General features: G+C 39.5%; 1 protein-coding gene across 4 annotated transcripts in view; it reads left to right on the top strand.

Moving 5' to 3' along the window:
• Window positions 1–20,218, top strand: part of ARHGEF7 (Rho guanine nucleotide exchange factor 7) — a 131,575-nt gene that overhangs the window by 36,933 nt on the left and 74,424 nt on the right. For 3 of the 4 annotated variants that reach the window (XM_062601687.1, XM_062601689.1, XM_062601688.1), the window contains exon 3: window positions 16,811–16,895. In XM_062601687.1, coding sequence (XP_062457671.1) covers window positions 16,811–16,895 — 85 coding nt within the window. Of the gene's footprint in view, window positions 1–7,709; window positions 7,771–16,810; window positions 16,896–20,218 lie in introns of those variants that run through there. The other variant, XM_062601691.1, reaches the window with a different exon arrangement.

The raw sequence follows: 20,218 nt of genomic DNA, 5'->3' as shown, positions 1-20,218 counted from the left end.
CTCCCCTTTCTGGATCTTTAAAAGCTTGATTCATGTTTGCTGCTTATCATTGCTCAACTACTCTGGCTTTGTCAAGTACCATCTAGCATACTGTAGTTAAAATTTCAGTTTAGTATCTGAGTTTTCTTTGAACTGATACATGACTACATAACATATATCAGTTCAAAGAAAATTCAGATACTAAATGGCAGATCTTAAAGTTATTGTGTTTGTCTTGTTGTCTTTGACTCTTCTGTGTTCTAGCATCAAGATGAACCATATTTAGGGCAATGGCTTGGAGAAATACTGTATTTAAAGGAAACAGTAGTCTGCCATTTCAATACTTATGCAAATTGGACTGTTGGAACTTAGAATCCTTACTCTTGCTACATTTAAAATAAAAAAGTTAATTTTATTTTAAATTAGGAAAAGATAATCTCTGTTACAGGGAAGCAAACCATTATACTTAATGAATTAGATGATAGGGGTTATAGTGATGCTATGAAGATGCTGTTGGCTTCAGTGCTTAGTCAGTGACGTTGGTTTGTCAGAAGTGGAAATCTATTACTAGGAATGGAATATGGAACAGAAGACACCGTTATACTAGTATATAATTCCAGTGTGTGCATGGTGAACTTTTGGTGTCCGTCTTTTCCCCTCTTTCCACCTCTTCACTGGTATCAAAAAGAATAAAGTAGCTTAGAGAAGAATGGTCAACAAAATGTAAGGAAATGAGTCTGTGAGTAACATGCAAATGTTGACTCTTCTATCTAGATAAGAGAAGAGTATCTGAGGTCTGTACAGTGTCAGTAATGAGTGGCATGGAGAAGATGGAAATATTTTTTTTTTTTTTGTTCGTTTGTTTGTTTCTTTTGACATAGGATCTAGGGGCTACTCAAAGAAGTGAGGAAGGAAGAATGTGGTTCACACTGTAACTAAGCCGTGGAAATCATTTTTGGAGGTATTTGTAGTATCTGAAGTTGTATAGAGTCCAAAAGCAACTAGAGAAGTTTGGAAAATCCATCTAAGGCTTTTAAGTGCAGGTATTCCTGAGCCACAACTGCTAGGAGAAAAACTCAGTGAGGCATTATTATGTAATATTTGTCCTTTTATAGTCTCCCTAATTGGCAAATGTTAGATTCAGGTTATTGGACTGGATATTGCCATCTGTTAGATCCAGATTAGGCTGCTGATTTCCGTAAATACTTGTCCTGAATTCTGTAGAAAATATCCCTGGATACTGCTTGAAAGCATGTTTGGGCCTATATTAGAAATTCTTGTTGTCATGAGACGCTACTGAGGTCTGCTATGTGAGAAGCAGTTAAATCAGCAAAAAACTTCATGCTGAAACAACCTCTGCCAGTCACAGAACTGTTATAAAAGCATGTGGTAGTGTATTTAAGTCTTCATCAGAAGGTCCCAAGCTCTGGTGTCACTGTCCTATGTCAGAGCAGCATGCAGTAGCTCTTGATTCTGCCTGTGGACAAACACTTTCCTGAGCTGACAGGGCAGCGCCTCCACACAGGCCTTCACTGTTTGGTGTTGACTGCCTACGTGGAGATGATTAGTCTGTTATGAATCAGATGCTTCTGTACAGATACCACTGATCAGATGATGGCTGTAGCTTGCTGTGTTCGGTGCTTACTGTGGGAACTCAGCAGCTGCGTTCTGGATCAGGATGCCAGATCAGAGTGGCATTGATGAGGTGGGATATGTTGTAAGTAAGAAAATGGTTTTAGGATTCTGTTTTGTGAAGGCTGGAGCATAAGTGGTTGTGGTTTGGAGAGGGTGTTGACATTAGGGCCTCTGTAAAGAGGAAGGGGATGACATGGGGTTAGAAGAACCTAGACTGTAGAGGTAAGAACACATGAATAAGAGGAAAGGAGGAATTGAGATGTGCTGCTGGGACTGACTGCTGATACTAAAACCTTTAGTGATCTTACCAGCTGGGGTACCCGAGCCCTATTCAGTACTGGGAAGAAATGTATTTGTGATGAAGGAAACCTTCTTTTTGATCCAGTCTGCACAAGGTCATTTTCCATTATTAAACAGTCTTGTGTTGCAGAGTGGCTATGACTTCTACCTTGTTTTTCAAGGCAGGGAGGCTTGCAGTGGGATTTCTTTGCTTTGTGAGATAGACTGACCTCATAAAATATTTTGCAATTGCTGAAAATGACTGTGTCATAAATTATTTGCTCCATTTTACTTAGAAAAAATTTGATGCTGATCCTACTTTGAACACTTAAATAGGGAAGCTGATACTAGTATCACATTTTGTGTTAACTTTTCACTATATCACCTGTCAGCTGGTAGATCAGAACTGTAAAATTCTTGAAATAGCCAGTTTCTTGGGAAAGTTACCCTTACTTTGCTTGGCCTTTGTCCCTGGCAGTACAGTGAACAAGCATAACTGGAGCAGGTTTCATTTTTGGAGATGTTTGTAATCTACCAGAAACTGTCATCTGTTAATACTCGGATTATTTTTCTGTTATTCCAATAAAACGTGAATTTCTTAGAAAAAATTATTGCTAAATATCAGCATGATTTTTGGATTACTGTTATTGAGGGTATATGTATGTCGATTTTAGCTGATTTTTTCACTATTGGAAAAATATCTGAAGTGCTATGACATTTCCCCACACCCAAAATGAAACTTCTTGCTTTGATAGACGAGATGCCTCACTCCCATGCATTAACTCTGGTAACAGTCTGATCCTATATTGAGCTGATCTAGCTCACTAAAGATGCAGCAAATGTTCTGCTTCTTGCTGGTTACATTTTCTGCCAGTTTAGCTATAACTGGTTTGCTGTGTGGGTTAAAGGAAGCCCTGAGGTACGTGAGTGTAAGGGGGCGTGGGAGCACTTGGCTAGGAGGAGCAGATAAGGAAGGTTCCTCGCCTGGATTGTTATGAGTTTAGATTTATCCTGAAAGCTTGTCCTGGTTTGCGGGCTTGTGATCCCTGAGCAGGAATGGTTTACCTGGATGTGTTGCATTTCTTGCCCCTAGGTGCCTGCCTAACCCTTTATTAGGGGTGACTCAGCTGCTTGCCTAGCAGCTGCTGGATGGCCTCAAGTTACAGGCTGTTGTATTAAATCTGATTCAGTTTTCAGGGTTCCTCACCTTAAGGTGTGTGGCTTTGTAGCTGCTCAGCTGCTGTTCAGGTGGCTAAACCACCCTTGTGACAGGAGCGGTTTCTTTGAGAGGCAGAGCAGGTGGTGATGGGACTTGCCACAGCTGTCCCTGCTCCTGAACCCAGTCCTGTGCCTGTGCTTTCAAAAACTTTCAAATATATTTTTATAAATGATGGATGATCCTGGTTCACATTTTTGTGGGTGCCTGGAAGACGGAGAGATCTAGTCCCTTGGCTGCTTTTTAACAGTATTTGTACTTGCTAAAATCAAAATTGGAAGGTATGAATAGAAAGGGTCCACTTTGGAATAGCTGTAACTCAGAGTGTGCGTGCAATTTTCAACTCTTTAGTAGTTCTAAAATGAAAGTATTAAGAGCAAATTCACTCTGATTCAATTGAAACTTGAATTCTCAGTTTTGGGTGCTTGTTCACTTCTGCTGTTTATTCTGGAGTTACTTGTTTCCAGCTGGTGGTTCTAAATGAAAGCTTCAGCAGCTATATAGAAATTCAGTAACCCATTATTCTTGGTTAGTTTTTGACACTTTTAACAGTATGTTCAGGAAGCAATTAAGATCTCTGATAAACGCCCTCTTAGCAGAAGGGTGTAACACTCATTTTGTATTGTTGTTCTTGCATTTTTAAGTGATCTTTATTTCCCCCCACTCTGAGCCTCCCCCACCCCCGACTTGTATGCTCTAAGCCTAGTCAAATTCTGACCTGGACCAGAAATCTGAAAATGCCAGTTCTCCTTCACAGTCTTCCTGCTTATACTGAATTCTACAAACATTTTCCTGTTTTCGCAGTTCATATATCTGTGGGGAAAAAAAAAGAAAGCACATGTGCACCAAAATGTGAGTCTTTTCAACATGGTGGTAAACAGTGGCCAAATCCAGTGTGTGTTTGAGGGACTGTCAGTGGGACTGTTTGTGTGTGACTCCTGCCTTGTCTGTTGTTTCTTCTCCTCTGATACTGGACGTATGCACCATCTGATCCATATTCATTTGTTCCGGATCAAGCATGAGCATGTGATAGCATTTAAGTTGTGGTCAGAGCACGTGATACTACAGCAGAACAGCCAGTGGGAGGCTATTTTAAGAGGGCAGATAATAATTGATACATAGTACAATCTCTTTGCAGTAAGATTACTATTTCTCCCCTCCCTCACACACACACACTTTGTATACATCTGTCTTCCTGAACACTGCTGTTTAAAACAAAATTCTCTCTCTCGGCAACCTTACTGTGTGTCTGTGGTATTTTGCTTGTGACTTAAAGTGATACTTGGCTTCTGTTATCTCTGTTTTATAAGTGTGCCTATTTAGGTCCCAAATAAATTTGTTCTACTTTTCTTTTTTTTTTTTTTTTTTTTTTTTTTTTTTTTCCCAAGTGTTTGAGGATGTAATGTAAGAATGTATCTTTTTTAACTTAATTTTTCTCTGTCCCCTTCCTCTCACCATATACAGTATGGCTTTTTAAACTGCATTAGTACTTCAGATGTTAATTCTGAAATGCTGACAGAACACAGATTTAGGCTGAAATCAATTATGGCAAACCCTCATTGCTGTGTTTTTTAGGTAAAAGTATGGAGAGGATGTGTAGTACTTTATTTCAGAAACTAAATCTAAGTACTCTGAACTGGGGATTCTTATTTTCTAGCGTTTGAAATCTAGTTGCAAGTTCTCTAAATATGTCAACATCCTTGTATCCAATACTTGATTTGTTCTATTCCTTTTAAAATTTCTGTGCGTCATTACTGAATTCAACAAAGAGCAATTTGTAGAACTGCGCAGAGAAGTGCACTTCAATGCTGAACGCTTATGTTGAAGACAAGCTTGGCGAATGCAATCAGCAGGACGAGTTCTCTCTGTTCTTCAGGCTGGCTGGATAGTCTGGTTCTGTAATCTTCAGTGACTGTAACTGTTGGTGTCTTGTCCTTTTGATTTCTGATGTGATTGAATGTGATCTGCTTGAAGTCGGACTTCATTTTCATTCCTCTTGATATTTTCAGGTATTAGCAAGACTTGCTGGTCCAGTTTTTGAAAGTTCAGAGCCATTTTTTGCTTTGTTCTCTTTTGAAAGCTGGTTTCTAACTTGTTTTTCCTGATATGTTTTTATAAAAATACATGCCAGGAAAAAATTGTGAATCTATGAAAATGTATGTAGCCATAATGTATGGGTTGCTAAGTACTCTGGATTCATTTACTTGTTTATATTTTAAGGCAGGAAACAGTTTACCGATTTTTTTTTGGAATGACTTTGCTTTTAGTTACAACAATATCTGTAAATCACAAAGAGGAAGGTGCATCTCTGCCTATGAAATTCAGCTAATACATCAGGATGTAGCAGACATCCTCTAAACTACTGTTACAAAGAATTACAAAGAACTTTCTTCCATGCTACTACTCCTTGGTGATGTTAAATGGAATGAGTGGAAAGATAAGTGCCCAAGAGGGATCTGAATTAGCAGAACCACCCTGATATGAAGGGTGAGCCTTCCAAAAGTATGATTTACTACTGTGATTTAAGAGGAGAGAGGAAAAAAAAGTGCAGCCACTCAAGTGACCAGCCACTCCAATGATTGCTTTCATTCACATCTGTCAGGGACTGCAGTCTTGTAAATACCACCAGACATTTTTGTTATAGGCGTCCCATAAATTTAGACTAGAAATTTAGATTTTTTTTCTTTCTTTTTTTTTTCTTTTTTTTGTAATTACAAATTACTTAGAAACTAATTACAAGCATTATCATACCAAGGCCTAAAAAAATCAACTGTTTTCTGCTATGTTAATCTTTAATAGGCTACTCCTGCAAGAAAAAATTGTCTTCATGAGCATAACTAGTATTCTCCGAGTCAAAAGCACAATCCTTGAACAGATGTTAGCATTGTTTGTGGAAAAAGCAACAACTAGAAACTGCCTTTGCTTTCTGCTGCTCAATGTTTCTTGAGAATGTCTACTGTTAGGAGTTGTGGGTTTTGTTGGTTTTGTTTTTATTTTGAAGTTTGGGCATGACCTTTTTATTAACTCTCGCGCAGTCTCCAATCCCAGTTACAGTTTTGGCTTCTAGTCTGCTTGCATCCCTTAGTACTTAAATTTGTCATTTGTGGTGTCTAAAAGAAACAATATGAAAGCCGGAGCCTTTATTTAGCAAGAGATTATTGACACACTGCAATTTATGTTTATTGTAAAATCTGTACTGATAAAGGCTGCAGAAATATCCTTTTTTTTTTTCATTACATGCTCAGATGAGATAGTCATTACCATTAAAAAAAAACAAAACCAAAAAAAAACCTTGTGATGCTCTTGAGCAGCTTATTGGTTTCTTGTGAAGCAGATCTGTGAGTGCAGACTTCAGCTTTGACTTCTGGAACATTGTTCTGGTACTGGACTAGCTTGGTGGATAGTAGAAGACCCAATGGAACACATTAGCAAGTTTAGAAAAATCATATAACTTTAGTTAACTGGGCATCTGGTCTTGATCATCAGAATGTATTGTTGTGTATAGCAGGCCTTCGTCTGAGCAGATGGCCATCACAGACATAGACCCTTACTTTGGGATATAAAGGAATCAGTACTTCAGTTAATGATAGTATTTTCCTACAATTTTTATGCTATTTCTAAACTTATTCAGACATCTTTGGTTCTTTCATTCCTAGGACCTGGACCATTGGGAGAAGGATAAGGTAGACTTCATAGCTGTCATTTTCAGAAAGTAAAGCTACTTACAATTCAGAACGAACTATTTGCTTTTGCATGTTTTTTCTCTTGTGGTTTTCCCCAGAGCATGCAACTATTTAACTATGTACTTACTTGTTAGATGTGGTGGCAGTCTATTGTGATTTTATGTGCTTATTAGCCAAAAATTAATTTACTACACCTGGAGAATTCTGGCAAGCCTGCTATCCTGACGTGTTCCAAGGGAACATCATTAGTTACCACTTGCACTCAGCACTGATTTATTTATTTATTTATTTATTTTTGGAGTTTTTAAAAATGCATTTAATGAAGCAAAGGGAATGCAGAATTATCTGTCCTTTCCCTGAAGCCTTTATGATCACCAGTAACTATTATTCTATCGGCTTATAAACTCAGTGGGATCTGTTAATTTTGTGACTTACCTTTCCAAACAGGTAAATAGGATGCAAAGGCAAACAGGATGGTAAAAAACAAAACAAAACAAAAGAAAACAAAAAAAAAAAAAAAAAAAAAAAAAAAAAACAGGATGGTTAAAAAAAAAGGCAAAAAAAGAATAAACCCCAACACTGAATTAGTATTTAAGACCTTTCAACATGAATATTTATTTTACTTAGATCTCACAAGTTAAGGAGTGGATTTATCATTATCACTGAATGCTTACCAGAGTTGCAGGAAGAGGGACTGATTGATAACCTGATTGGCAACCAATGATGTAACTCTGTAGCAGAGCACAGTTGTGTTTCAAATGTGTGCTTTTTTTTTAATGACTGTTTAGATACAGAATTTCAAAAGCATTTTTGGCCTGGATTTCCCTGTATGTTACCTCTTTTAGAAAAGTAGCTTACATAGTTCCACTTTCCATCATCTTTGAAAGGTCGTGGAGAACTGGAGAGGTGCCTGAGGACTGGAAGAAAGCCAACATCACTCCAGTCTTCAAGAAGGAGGACCCAGGCAACTATAGGGCGGTCAGTCTCACCTCCATCCCTGGAAAGGTGGTAGAACAGCTCATTCTGGATGTCATCTCCAGACATAGGGAGGAAAAGAAGGTGATCGGGAGTAGCCAGCATGGATTCACCAAGGGGAAATCTTGCTTAACCAATCTGATAGCCTTCAATGATGGAATGACTGGCTGGGTAGATGAGGGAAAAGCAGTGGATGTTGCGTACCTTGACTTCAGCAAGGCTTTTGACACTGTCTCCCATAACATCCTCCTAGATGAGCTAAGGAAGCGTGGGTTAGACGAATGGACAGTGAGGTGCAATGAGAACTGGCTGAAAGGCAGAGCTCAGAGGGTTGTCATCAGTGGTGTGGAGTCCAGTTGGAGGCCTGTGGCTAGTGGTGTCCCCCAGGGCTCAGGACTGGGTCCCTTCCTGTTCAACTTCTTCATCAATGACCTGGATGAGGGGACAGAGTGCCTCCTCAGCAAGTTTGCTGATGATGCTAAGCTGGGAGGAGTGGCTGACACACCTGAGGGCTGTGCTGCCATTCAGAGAGACCTGGATAGGCTGGAGAGCTGGGCAGAGAGGAACCTCCTGAGGTTCAACCAGAGCAAGTGCAGAGTCCTGTACCTGGGGAGAAATAACCCGAGGCACTAGTACAAGCTGGGGGTGACCTTCTGGAGGGAAGCTCTGCAGAGAAGTGCTGATAGATGAGAGCTTGACCACGAGCCAGCAATGTGCCCTTGTGGCCAAGAAGGCCAGTGGTCTCCTGGGGTGCCTTAGGAAGAGTGTTGCCAGCAGGTGGAGGGAGGTGATCCTGCCCCTCTCCTCAGCCCTGGGGAGGCCTCATCTAAAGCACTACATCAAGTTCTGGGCTCCCCAGGACGAGAGAGACATGGAGCTTCTGCAGAGAGTCCAGCATAGGGCTACGAAGATGATCAGAGGGCTGGAGCACCTGCCCTGTGAGGAACGGCTGCGAGAGCTGGGCCTCTTCAGCCTGGGGAAGAGAAGACTGAGGGGGGATCTTATCAATGTGTACAAGTACCTGAAGGGAGGGTGTCAAGGGGATGGGGACAAACTCTTCAGTTGTCCCGTGTGACAGCACAAGAGGCAATGGGCAGAAATTGAAGCACAGGAAGTTCTGCCTGATCGTGAGGGGGAATTTCTTCCCTGTGAGAATGACAGAGCACTGGCACAGGTTGCCCAGAGAGGTTGTGGAGTCTCCTTCTCTGGAGATCTTAGACTGGATGCAACTCTGTCTAACATGCTGTAGGTGACCCTGCTGAGCAGGGGGGTTGGACTAGATGATCTCCAGAGGTCCCTTCCAACCTTACTGATTCTGTGATATGTATAGCAGAAAGAGAAGTTAGTTTTATCGGGTTCTTTTCCACATATATCTGTGGTTGAGTTTCTCTGTGGAGATATCTCCCATTATTGTCATTAAAGATGCTTATGGAATTACTTTGTTTCAGCCAAGTAAGTAGATGTAAGTTGTTTTGTTGGCAAGAACTGAGAAATCTCAGTTTCTATGTCCTGATTAGATTTTATCACTAGTAGTTTAATTCTAACAACTTTTATTTTGCCTGTAATTCCAAGAGAGCAAGCTTCCTTAAGCCATAGTACCTAATCATTTATGAATATTGTATTTCACTAAATATCTTTTTATCAATGGCAGCTGCAGTTATCACTGTGTGGTATTATCCATAAGGTTCAAAACTTCCAAAGCAATTTGGGATGGAGGTGTGATATACATAGTTCTTAGTTTGCTCTGCAGATGGAAATTTGGAACAGCCTCATGTTTTCTTATGGGAAAGTACAAATGCAGATGGTGCTAACTTTTCCATATCTATTTTTAAATTACATCTTCTTTTTCTGCTTGTAAAAGTTCCTGGTTTAAAATACAAACTTGTGTAACATTTGTACTAAAGGAAGTCCTCTGAGAATTTATTTGCAGATGCAAACTTCTCACCGTGTAACATTCTAGGAAGAGACAGATTGAGAAAGCTTCAGAAGCTGTTCAGCCCATCTCCAGAAGGAAGCTAATATTTCTTTGTGCAGATTGTTTGCCAGAAACATCCTTGCTGAGGTTCGGGAAGAATAAATTGTATATGTTTAGTTTTGCTGATGTTAAGTTTAGATGTTGCCTTTACAACAACGGTGTAGCATAAAATGTTATGTAGCATTTGAAAATAATGCTGTGCAGAATCATAGAATGGCAAGTTTGGAAGGGACCTCTGGAAATCATCTAGTCCAACCCTCAGCATAGCCAATATGGGGATTGAACCCGCAACCTTAGCATTAGCAGCATCATACTATAACCAGCTGAGCTAAACCTGCCCCCCTAAACTGTTAGTGCTTTGATGCAGCTGATTGGGGGGGGGGGGAAATGGATCTAGGAAAGCCCTAGCAAGTCTTCAGGGACTTTAAAACAAAATTTTAAACTTCTGTTCTTTTCAGAATTTTTTTTATAAATATATATTCAGATATATATGCACTAATTACAGACTTCCGTGTATAGTTTTTCTGCTGGTAATGCCTGCTCTTGTAGATAACATGTTAAGAATTAAAGATGGTACTAATTATAGGAATTAAAGCTTTTGGGTCATGTGGCATCTTGGTACAATTAAGTGTTTTACTACGGAGGAGTAGGTTTACATCTGAGCAGTAAAATTTATCTGCAATCTCATCTGAAGTTTTATATATTCTTTACTGTTCAGAGTTTTAATTTCTCTTGTGAACTGTTACCAAACTATACAGAAATCCTGTACTGCACATCTATTCTCTTAGTTATTTTCAAACTTTTCCTCTTGTCTTACTTGTAACTTCTGAAACATTTTTTTTAATTTAGCTTTCCCTTGTGGTATGCATTACTATATTTGGGAAACAGTATGCCTCATACAGAGTTTCAGAACACTTGTAATTGTCTTTTCTTCTCCTCCCCCCCCTTCCTTCCTCTCTCAGTTGTCATAGTTCCTTGCTTTTCTTATCTCTCCTCTTACAGCCGCAGCTTTCAGATGATTATTTGCTACTCAAACAGCTGTTACATAATAGCTGAATGAAACTAAGCCTTCCCTTACAGCTAGCATAAAGTTAGAATTAAAAAAAAAAAAAAAAAAAAAAAAAAAAAAAGCTTTGTGTGTGGCCTTATCTATGTAAACTTGTTCCTTTTAAAGGTGTCACAGGAAGATGGAACATTAGTGGCATTTTGGCTTCACCTTGCTGTCTGGTCAAGGGATAGAAATGCCCTGGGGGGCTGCAAAGGAAGTAGATGATGGAGGCTCTTAATGTTTTTAAAGAAGGTCCCCAGATTCTAACTGTGAGTTGTTTTTACTACTGCTTGTTTCTTCATGCTCCCATGGCCAAAAACACTGCAGTAGGTCCAGTAGGAGCAGGTGGAATGACACATTATATGGTCAGGCTGTTTTTTTTTTTTTGTTTTTTTTTGTTTTTTTTTGCTAAACTCCGCAGGTGAGGCGGAGAGACCCTGTTAATCTCCTTTGATTTCCTTTGGGTGAGCCAGCCAATGTTCTTTTAATCTTTTGCACAAGGGGCCCTAGGCTACCAGGCTGAGCTGGAAAGTGTCCTGGGTATTTGGTACAGCCTAAGGGTTGCAGCTTAGTTTGGGATGGCTGGTGAGGTTAGTGCTGCCAGCCCTATCTGTGCTGCACAGATGTCTGGGCTGCTCATAAGTCAGCTGCTGAAGCTGCCACAGTGTACACTGCAGTATTTTAAGGAAAGCTGTCAAATGCTTAAGACACTAATATCCTTTGAGAATATGGTGCGAGTGTATATTCAAAGCACTAGTTGAATAAAAAGAAAGTATTTGTTAAGAAGAAACTTTTCTGTTTTTCTCATAACCAATGTGTGAAGTTTTAATGTGACTGTTACCCTTAAACTATGACAGACTCAGTTAGACTATGTGCAAGATACCCTTGGTGTATGATACATGGTGGAAGATGTAGTATTTGAAGAAAAACTTGTGTCTGGAAGCTTATCTGAAACACCTCCCAGTTTGTCCTTTCTCCAGTTATAAACCTTGTCTTAGCAGGAGAAACAAGCTAATTAAAAAATTTCCTTCCTCCCTAATTGGCTTCTGATTTTGTGGGCTAGAAGGAAAAAAAAAAATATAAGAACATCTGAGGTGTTAAGTCTGGGTAGGTTGAACAAATGAATGCTTGCTATGGGCTTATTGGATATCTTAATTGCTCTCACGTTTTATATTCTTGATCTCATTTGCTACTTTCCTTTTCCTTTCACTAATCCCTCAGTTAATGCTTTTGCAGTTTCAGCAGGGACTATCCTTTGCAGGGATGAGAGCGGTAAGTATTGCTCTGTTAGCTTTATTCCCTTAATGTTTTTGTTTCAGAAAATAAGCACGTTTTGAATAAGTCTCCATCATCTCATGGTTAGTGGTTCAGATGACTTAAAATGACCTTGAATGTGTTACCATGGCCATGTTTAATGTGCTAGAGTTTTAAGAGTTGTTTGCGGAAGTCAGCTTTACTTTTAAAATGAGTATGGATTTGGTATTTGGCAACCATTATGTGGATGAAATAGATCTCTTAGGCATTTAGCTTGCTGTTTAAGAAACGTCAGTGATGGAAAAAATCAATATGGCTCATATGAAATGTATTAAAAAAACTGACTAATTAATAGGGTTTAATGCAATTTTAAATGAGGAATTGCCATACAGTGTAGTACATCTTTCTGCAGGGTATTTGCTGCTGTAGGTACTTGACCATGTGATTTAACATTTTTATCACTGACCTGGAAGAGATCATCTATTTGTTACTGATAAAGTTTGCAGCTAGTTGAAACACTGAGGCAAAAAAAGGAGCAGGGGTGGTTATAGAGAGGTGGACTCACCACCAGATGGTAGGTGCCCTGGCAGTGGGGAGGGAGGCTGGAGATCTGTGAATCGTGATGGGGAATCAGCAGATCTGTGCACTTGCAGTGCTGTGACCAGATGGACAACTGCTCTCTTGGGGGTATTCCCAGGATTATAGGTAACGGAAGACCCATATATATTAGTCAGTTTGGTCTGGCCTGCTTCTAACATACAGTGTTAGTCTGTGATACTGATGTGCAAGATGTTGAAAGATGGGAGAGAACAGAAGAATAGGAGACTGATTTGAAGAGCAGGAAGATAATAGGAGAGATGTAAATGGGTCAGGCTGCTTAGCTTGAAGTTTATTGATTCCCTGCTATAAACTATTTATAAACTGCAAAGTGTTTCTGGTGCTAAGCTTCTAATATGTATATATGTATGTATGTATATGTATGTATGTATTTTTTTTCTCTGTTTAAAAGATGTGCTTTATTTTAATGCTTATACATATCTGTATGTGGTCAGTTCTATGGAATTAAAAAAACAAAGGAATGATATTTATGTAGTCTATTTAAATAGATTGTTCAAAAGATTTTGCTTATTTAAGTCCTTACTGATGTGATTTATGTCAGTTTTATACTTGTATCCTGACCAGTGCTTTATCTGACTGTTCTGGAAAAAGATGATCCTTAGATGAACGAGGTTCATTAGAGATGGAATCTCTGTAGACTTAAAATGTTGTTTGCATGGAGAGTAAGGGTGTGTTGGAAGTATTTTGCTATGAGGATTCATTTAGCATCTATATATGCCTGTCACATACAGCTTAAAAGACAAGTCTCAGTATTTTTGAGCTAGTATCTTTTAAAAGTGTTTGCAGTTTTAGGTCTTTGAGCACAGGCAATTTTGAATTCATGTTATACTTCTGACATGTTTTGAAAAATGGGCTGTGTTAGTATTACAGAAGCTAAGATAGCCTGCAGACCATTCTGTTTGGTACTAGTGTGCAACATGAAAATAACTTTGCTTGATGCTTGGGTCTCTAAATTCGGCCTTGATTCTGGCAGTTACGGATTCAGTGCGTGTGTGCGCATGCCTGTATACAGTCCATTAACATTGAATAGGGGAGGTACTGAATGATTGCCTCTCTGCTTCTGTTCACCCAGAATTGATGTTTTAAAGTATAACTTCATGGAGCAGATCTACCTGTAAAAATCAGAAATAGCACGGTAGTGCACAAGCAAGTCTGACTTTTACTGAAAGGCAGGAAAAGCTGTTTTTTCTAGCTGCTCCATTTAAGCTCTTAAAACATCTCGAGGTGATTTTATGCATGTTCGAGATGCTTTCTGGATATCTCTGTGAAATTAAGAAGCCTACACTAATGTAGAAGAAGATTATTTTCTTATTGAAACAAAATGTGCCTATTCCAGTAGTTCAACTCAGTTTTGATGTGCAAATAATGAATTAGCTTCAGAGCTTTAGAGAAGCTAAGCTTTGGGGTTGCACTAGAAGGTTTATATGACAAGAGTTTTGAAGAGGTTGGCTTTTTTCCGTTAATGCAGCTTCAAACCACAAAGATGCCAGGCTTCATCTCTTCTTATCCCTCTAGGTTAGTTTATTCTTAAATATTTCTTTAGTGTAGAACTCCTCAGAAAGGTGTCATACCTCCCCCCCCCCCCCCGTCAAATACTGGATATAAATATAATGGCCGTGACAGTCGCTGAGGATGGTTTCCTGGCAAAATTGCTTTATATAAAATTGCAAGGAAGCAAACGTTTCTTGTATCCTCTCATTGTGTTACTTCCTGTGAAGTCACGTACTAGGTGTGTTTCCTGGATACAGGATTTTTTGTGGCATTGTATATGTTGCGATGATCCAATCAAATCGTTCTTGATATCCCTTATAGTCTCAGCACAACAGGAAACAAGGCTTTCTCACATCCTGTTGTTCGTGAGTTAGTCTGACTTTGGGGGAGACCTTTTAGCTGTATCAGAATTCAAAATGAAGGTGAGCTTAAAAAATATATATATATATTTTTAAGCAAGTCTAAGCTATAGTTTATAACCTTATTTCTTGAATGTTCTGCTTTAAAATTTCCCCCTCTAACACAGTTCTGGTGTCTGCCTTCACTGATACTGAGTAGCCCTGAACAAGTGCCCTTCTCTCATGTATTTCTTTTATTTGGGATCAGGACCATTGTTTCCTGACCCTGTTCATATTTTTAATTTGCTTGTCTAAAAACTACCACAGTAAGTATATAGCTAATGATGAAAACTTTAAACTCTCAGTCCTTTCTTGTTCCATAACAGCTTAAATTTTTTTCCAGTTTGAGGTATGGTTAAACTGATAACCATTTTTCCTTTCAAGTCAAGTTTATGTACTTTGCTGTCACTTTATCAGCATCTCTTAACAGTGTCTTTTCTCATGTCTGTTTATCATAAATTATGCCGTTAATACAACTTTGAGTCTCTGTTCTCTTTGTATAAAATCAGATAATTTATTGGCTTATTTTCTTATGTAATTTATTGACTTATTTTCTTGTGTATAGAACACTTTGATACTTTCTCATGTTTCAGGAAAAAAAAAACCTACAGAATTTACATCCATGAAACTCCCTTATCCCTCTACTTATCCTTAAAACTTCAAATAAGTATGAATAGTCTTTAAGTTATCTTTAGCCCAGTGATACTTGGTTAAATAACAATTCTTTGACTTGCTTTATGCACCTGATAACTGCTTGGAGTACATTACTGTTTACCACGGGCTGCCTGACTGGCAGCTTGCAGCATTGCTGTTGTGAGCCTTGCGTGTGCTATCTGAGCTTAAGAGGTGTCGGAAGCTAGTGCAGCCAGGTTCGGACTGTTGCTCGGTTGGACCAAAGTCAGCGGTGGCTCACGGGCTGAGGAAGAACTGCGTAGACTCAGAACCCAAGTATTAATGTACATAAGTGCCTCAAATACTGTGAATGCAAGAGTGTTTTTTCTTACAAAGGAGTAACCTGGGAAACATTTAACAAGTCGCATATCTGTTCTACCTTTGTGAGCAGATCACATAGCCCATCACAGCCGGTTTGTTAGTCTGTTGTGTGGTCACTTTAGATAAGTTTTATGATAAGAACTGACGTTTCTGTTGCTTTCAGCCAATCTCCCATTTCCAGTCCTCCTTTGTCCCTTTCTCTCGTCTTCTCCTCCTGCCTCTGAATGTTGTTTTCTGGAGGGACAGGCTTTCTGATAATGCTTGTGGGGTGGGTCTGTTATCAGGAAAGTAGACAGGTTCTTGTTGACTTTGCAGATAAAAGCTACTATACTGCCTGAAACTGAATCTCTTTCTGTTTCTTAAATCTGTCGGAACAAGCATAATAGCTCGGTCTTTATTGTCCTTTCTAATCTTGCACAAGGGAATACTGTAACTCCTTTCAACCTGTTTTCATGAGTTTTTAGATGAGTTGTTTCCATTACCTCAGGCAAATACTATGGGTCACTTTTTTGCCTGAATATCCAGCCGTTTAATGTCATCACTCAGCTTATCAAAGTTACTAGTATATTTTCTACAAGATGGTTTGAGGTTTGGATTTCTTTATTATGATTTAAAAATAATAATAACATAAAATAACCTCTAGTTACTCTCCTCTCACACACACGTTTCCCTAACATCATTCTCCAGTTAACTTACCAGTAACTTTACTCTTTGTAAAATTCCGTACTATTAAGGAACAGTGCTTTCCTGTGTACCCTGTAGAATTACAGATAGCACATGCATTAATTTAGTACTTATGAACTTGTTTTATGAACAATTAGGTATAGTGACTGTGGGCTGCTACAGAAAAGGGAGAGTATACTAAGAGTATTTTAGTACTTTCAATGGTACCCAGTAACTTTTTAGCCAAAAAATCTGAGAGAAGTTGAATAAAATGGGAAGTTGAATAAAATGTAATTACAAGAAGAGAACAATTTCCTGTAGTTTAATTGGCACTTGGCATTTTTAGCTACTGCATTCTCCAGTTTTTCTCGCTTGCAGCTGTTTGTGTTCTCCTTCTGTTTTAAAATGATTTTTAAAAAAAGCCAAACACCCACAGTTTCAGTGGTCCATAACAGTTTCTGAAAGGATGGTCACCTAGATGAGGAAATAGCTTCTACAATTGTAATTTGCATGATAGCAATGGTAGAAATGCGTAGTTCAAGGGTTTTTGTGTTTAATGTTTTTTTTTTTTTTTTTTTTTTTTTTTTGCTTTTTTGTTTTTAGACTTTCGATGCAAATGATCTTTATCAGGGACAGAATTTCAGCAAGGTTCTCAGCTCTCTAGTCGCTTTAAATAAGGTGACTGCAGGTAAGTAAAATCTACTCTATTTTGATGCTCTCTTACCTTATGGTCAACACACATTAATACATTATACCTGTTGCTATATCCATGGTAAAATGAACATCAGCAGCCTTTTAGAAGACTTTTTTGTTGCAGTTAATTCTATGTTTGCTGTTTTAAGACTTTGATAGTGGCTTTGAGGATTCTTTAGTCTCTTCTTCTGAGGAAGGATTTTCTTGCAGTAAAGCAAAAGACAGCCTTTTAGGTGGCAAGCTTTCTTAGAAGGACCTATTGGGCTTTTTTTCCTCTCTCCCCTTCTCTTCCCCTCCACTTTGTACAAACTACTGAAAAAAGACCTTTGCTTCTCTTTCACTCCCACAATTGAATATTGTTGCCATCAAAGACTTTTACCATGTTACTTATTTTTGCAGGTAAGAAAGCACAGTCTTTCTTGACAGTAGCGCAAGAGGGGTGAGAATCTCTGATCCCTTACGCTGTGCACCATTCATTTTGGTAGCATCTACAAGATGTAGTGTTTCTGCCTCGTGTTTCTTGGGAGAGATAGCTGTAGAAACAGCTCACAAGTGATAGGTGGCAGTGCTCTGTTGTAGAATGAGGCCATGCTAAACAACAGCTACTGTTCCAAGGACAGTAAAGAAATGTTAATCTTGGTCCTTTTCATCTTCTGGCTGCTTTTTGCAGGGATTTTACATTATAATTAGCAAGTTCCACTACTGTAAATCAGATTAGAGGCTGGAGAGGATGAAGATTGTTTAAAAATGAACCATGATTGTCAGCTTAATTGTGGGGAGGAGAATGAAGTTGATACAAAGAAAAGTCAGTGGTCAGTCAGTGTTTGGTTTAATAGTAGTGCTGGAAGTATCTTGGCATTCTCATAATACTCTGGTATTACAATAGGGAATTTATTGTGTTTTTTTCTTGTATCAGAAATGCCCCTTAGGAGTGAGTTTTACAACTAAATTCTTGGGTCTAATGAATTGACATGGAGTAATTCCATTGACTACTACTTTGAAGCTACTTTATGCCAGTTAATGATGTTGCCTTTCATCTTAGCTGCAAGCATAGATGGAGACCATTTCAGTACATCTTTAAAGTTGCTCCTGTACACTGACCGTAGATGTCTCGGAGGGGAGGATGAGCAAGGGACAGGGAAAGTGTGACTGTGTTTGGTCCAGACATCAATAGACAAATATCCACATCAAAAAGCTGCATCAAAAAGCGGCATTAGAAAGGACTCTGCTTTATCCCTTTGAGGGGAGAGGAGGGAACTAAAAATCAAAACCACATGCAAACTGTATTGTTGCCTCATTCCTAGTAGCAAGCAGAGCTGCGTAAGTCTTCCTAACTCTTCTTCCAAACAATTCCTTCAATTGGGTGACTGTGTAGAAGGCATTTTAGACTGTATCTCTATGTCTAGTGTTGAAAGATGACTTACAGATCTCCACCTGGGTCTGCAAGATTTCAGGCATACACAGATCTTCTGAGATGGATCTTTTCACAACTGAAGGAGTGTGAGTGATGAGCACAGAGCTGACAAAAGACTTCTATGTATATACACTCTACCAGGCTTTTTAACTTAAGATGGGACAGAAACAACGTACCTGTAGTTGGCTGTAGGCAGAAAAGGGGAGAAGAGCTGGTATGGAGAAGTTGAGGAGGTAACTGTGAATGGGTGTTACAAGCCATGGAAATCTGTGGGTGAATGGAAGTGTGAAATATCAGTATGGTAGTTTTCACAGAAGCTTATCAAACATGCACATTCCATTGTCAATCAAGATTTCTGAATTTTTTACAGCAGAGTTAATTTTATTTTTTTTTTCCTGGAAATAATCCTACTAAGAAAATCCTTTAACATGTTTGTTTCGTATTTGAAATTGTAGTGCATAAATGATGTGTGTAAGCCCTTTAAGACCATCAAAACTCAAAATTAATTTGAAAGTATTCAGATATTATTAGTAAATACTTGCAGTTTGTTTGTTTGGAGTAGTGTTTGCTTTCTTTCAGCTTTGAGACATGTTTAGTTTTTAATTCAAACTCCAAGTGCTCCTGTGTTGACCTATTAACTTTGCTTTTATAAAATAGAGAATTTCAGGAATTGGGACACACTTAAACAGAATTTTTGTGTAGTGTAGTTTGGAAGTTGGAACATACCATATTGAATACACCTGATCCTATCCTTAGATGAACTGGGTCTAAATACTGGATTTGGTGGTATGTCTGTTCTTCCACTTGACTGCAGAGAGAAAACATCTCCTTTGCATAACAAACTCAGTGTGGAGATGTTTCTGGTTAATGTTAATTCTTAAGTCCTATTAGTTTCTGATAGTTCTCTTACTATGAGTACTTTAAATTTTTGGTGACATTAGCATTGGCCTTAAAGTTATGATCTACAAATAAAGTCCATGATCTAATCTTTTTCCAGCAGTTGTGAATCACAGAATCAGAGTGGTTGAGGTTGGAAGGGACCTCTGGAGATCATCTAGTCCAACCCCCCTGCTCAGCAGGGTCACCTAGAGCACGTTGCCCTGGATCGCATCCAGGCGGGCCTTGAAGCCCTCCAGAGAACCTCTCTGGGCAACCTGTGCCAGTACTCTGTCACTCTCACAGGGAAGAAGTTCCTCCTTATATTCAAGTGGAGCTTCCTGTGTCTCAGTTTGTGCCCATTGCCTCTTGTCCTGTCGCTTGGCACCACTGAAAAAAGTCTAGCCCCATCCTCTTGGCACCCTCCCTTAAGGTGGTGGCATGCCCCCTTTACAGACATTGCTAAGAGTGCCTCTGTCTTCTCTTCCCCAGGCTGAAGAGGCCCAGCTCTCACAGCCTTTCGTCGTAGGCCAGGTGCTCCAGCCCTCTGATCATCCTCGTGGCCCTATGCTAGACTCTGCAGAAGCTCCATGTCTCTCTTGGACTGGGGAGCCCAGAACTGGATGTAGTGAGCTTTAGATGAGGCCTCCCCAGGGCTGAGGAGAGGGGCAGGATCACCTCCCTCCACCTGCTGGCAACACTCTTCCCAGTGCACTCCAGGATACCCTTGGCCTTCCTGGCCACAAGGGCACATTGCTGGCTCAGTTAACTTGTCCACTAGGTCCTTCTCCACAGAGCTGCTTTCCAGCAGGTCAACCCCCAGCTTGTACTAGTGCATGGGGTTATTCCTCCCTAGGTGCAGGACTCTCCAATTGCCCCTGTTGAACCTCATGAGGTTCCTCTCTGCCCAACTCTCCTGCCAAGAGCCTGTCCAGGTCTCTCGGAATGGCAGCACAGCCCTCAGGTGTATCAGCCACTCCTCCCAGCTTGGTATCCTCAGCAAACTTGCTGAGGAGACACTCTGTCCC

The sequence above is a fragment of the Rhea pennata genome, chromosome 1 (genome assembly GCF_028389875.1).
Source record: "Rhea pennata isolate bPtePen1 chromosome 1, bPtePen1.pri, whole genome shotgun sequence".
Lineage (NCBI taxonomy): Eukaryota > Metazoa > Chordata > Aves > Rheiformes > Rheidae > Rhea > Rhea pennata.
This window is presented reverse-complemented; position numbering and strand designations above follow the sequence as displayed.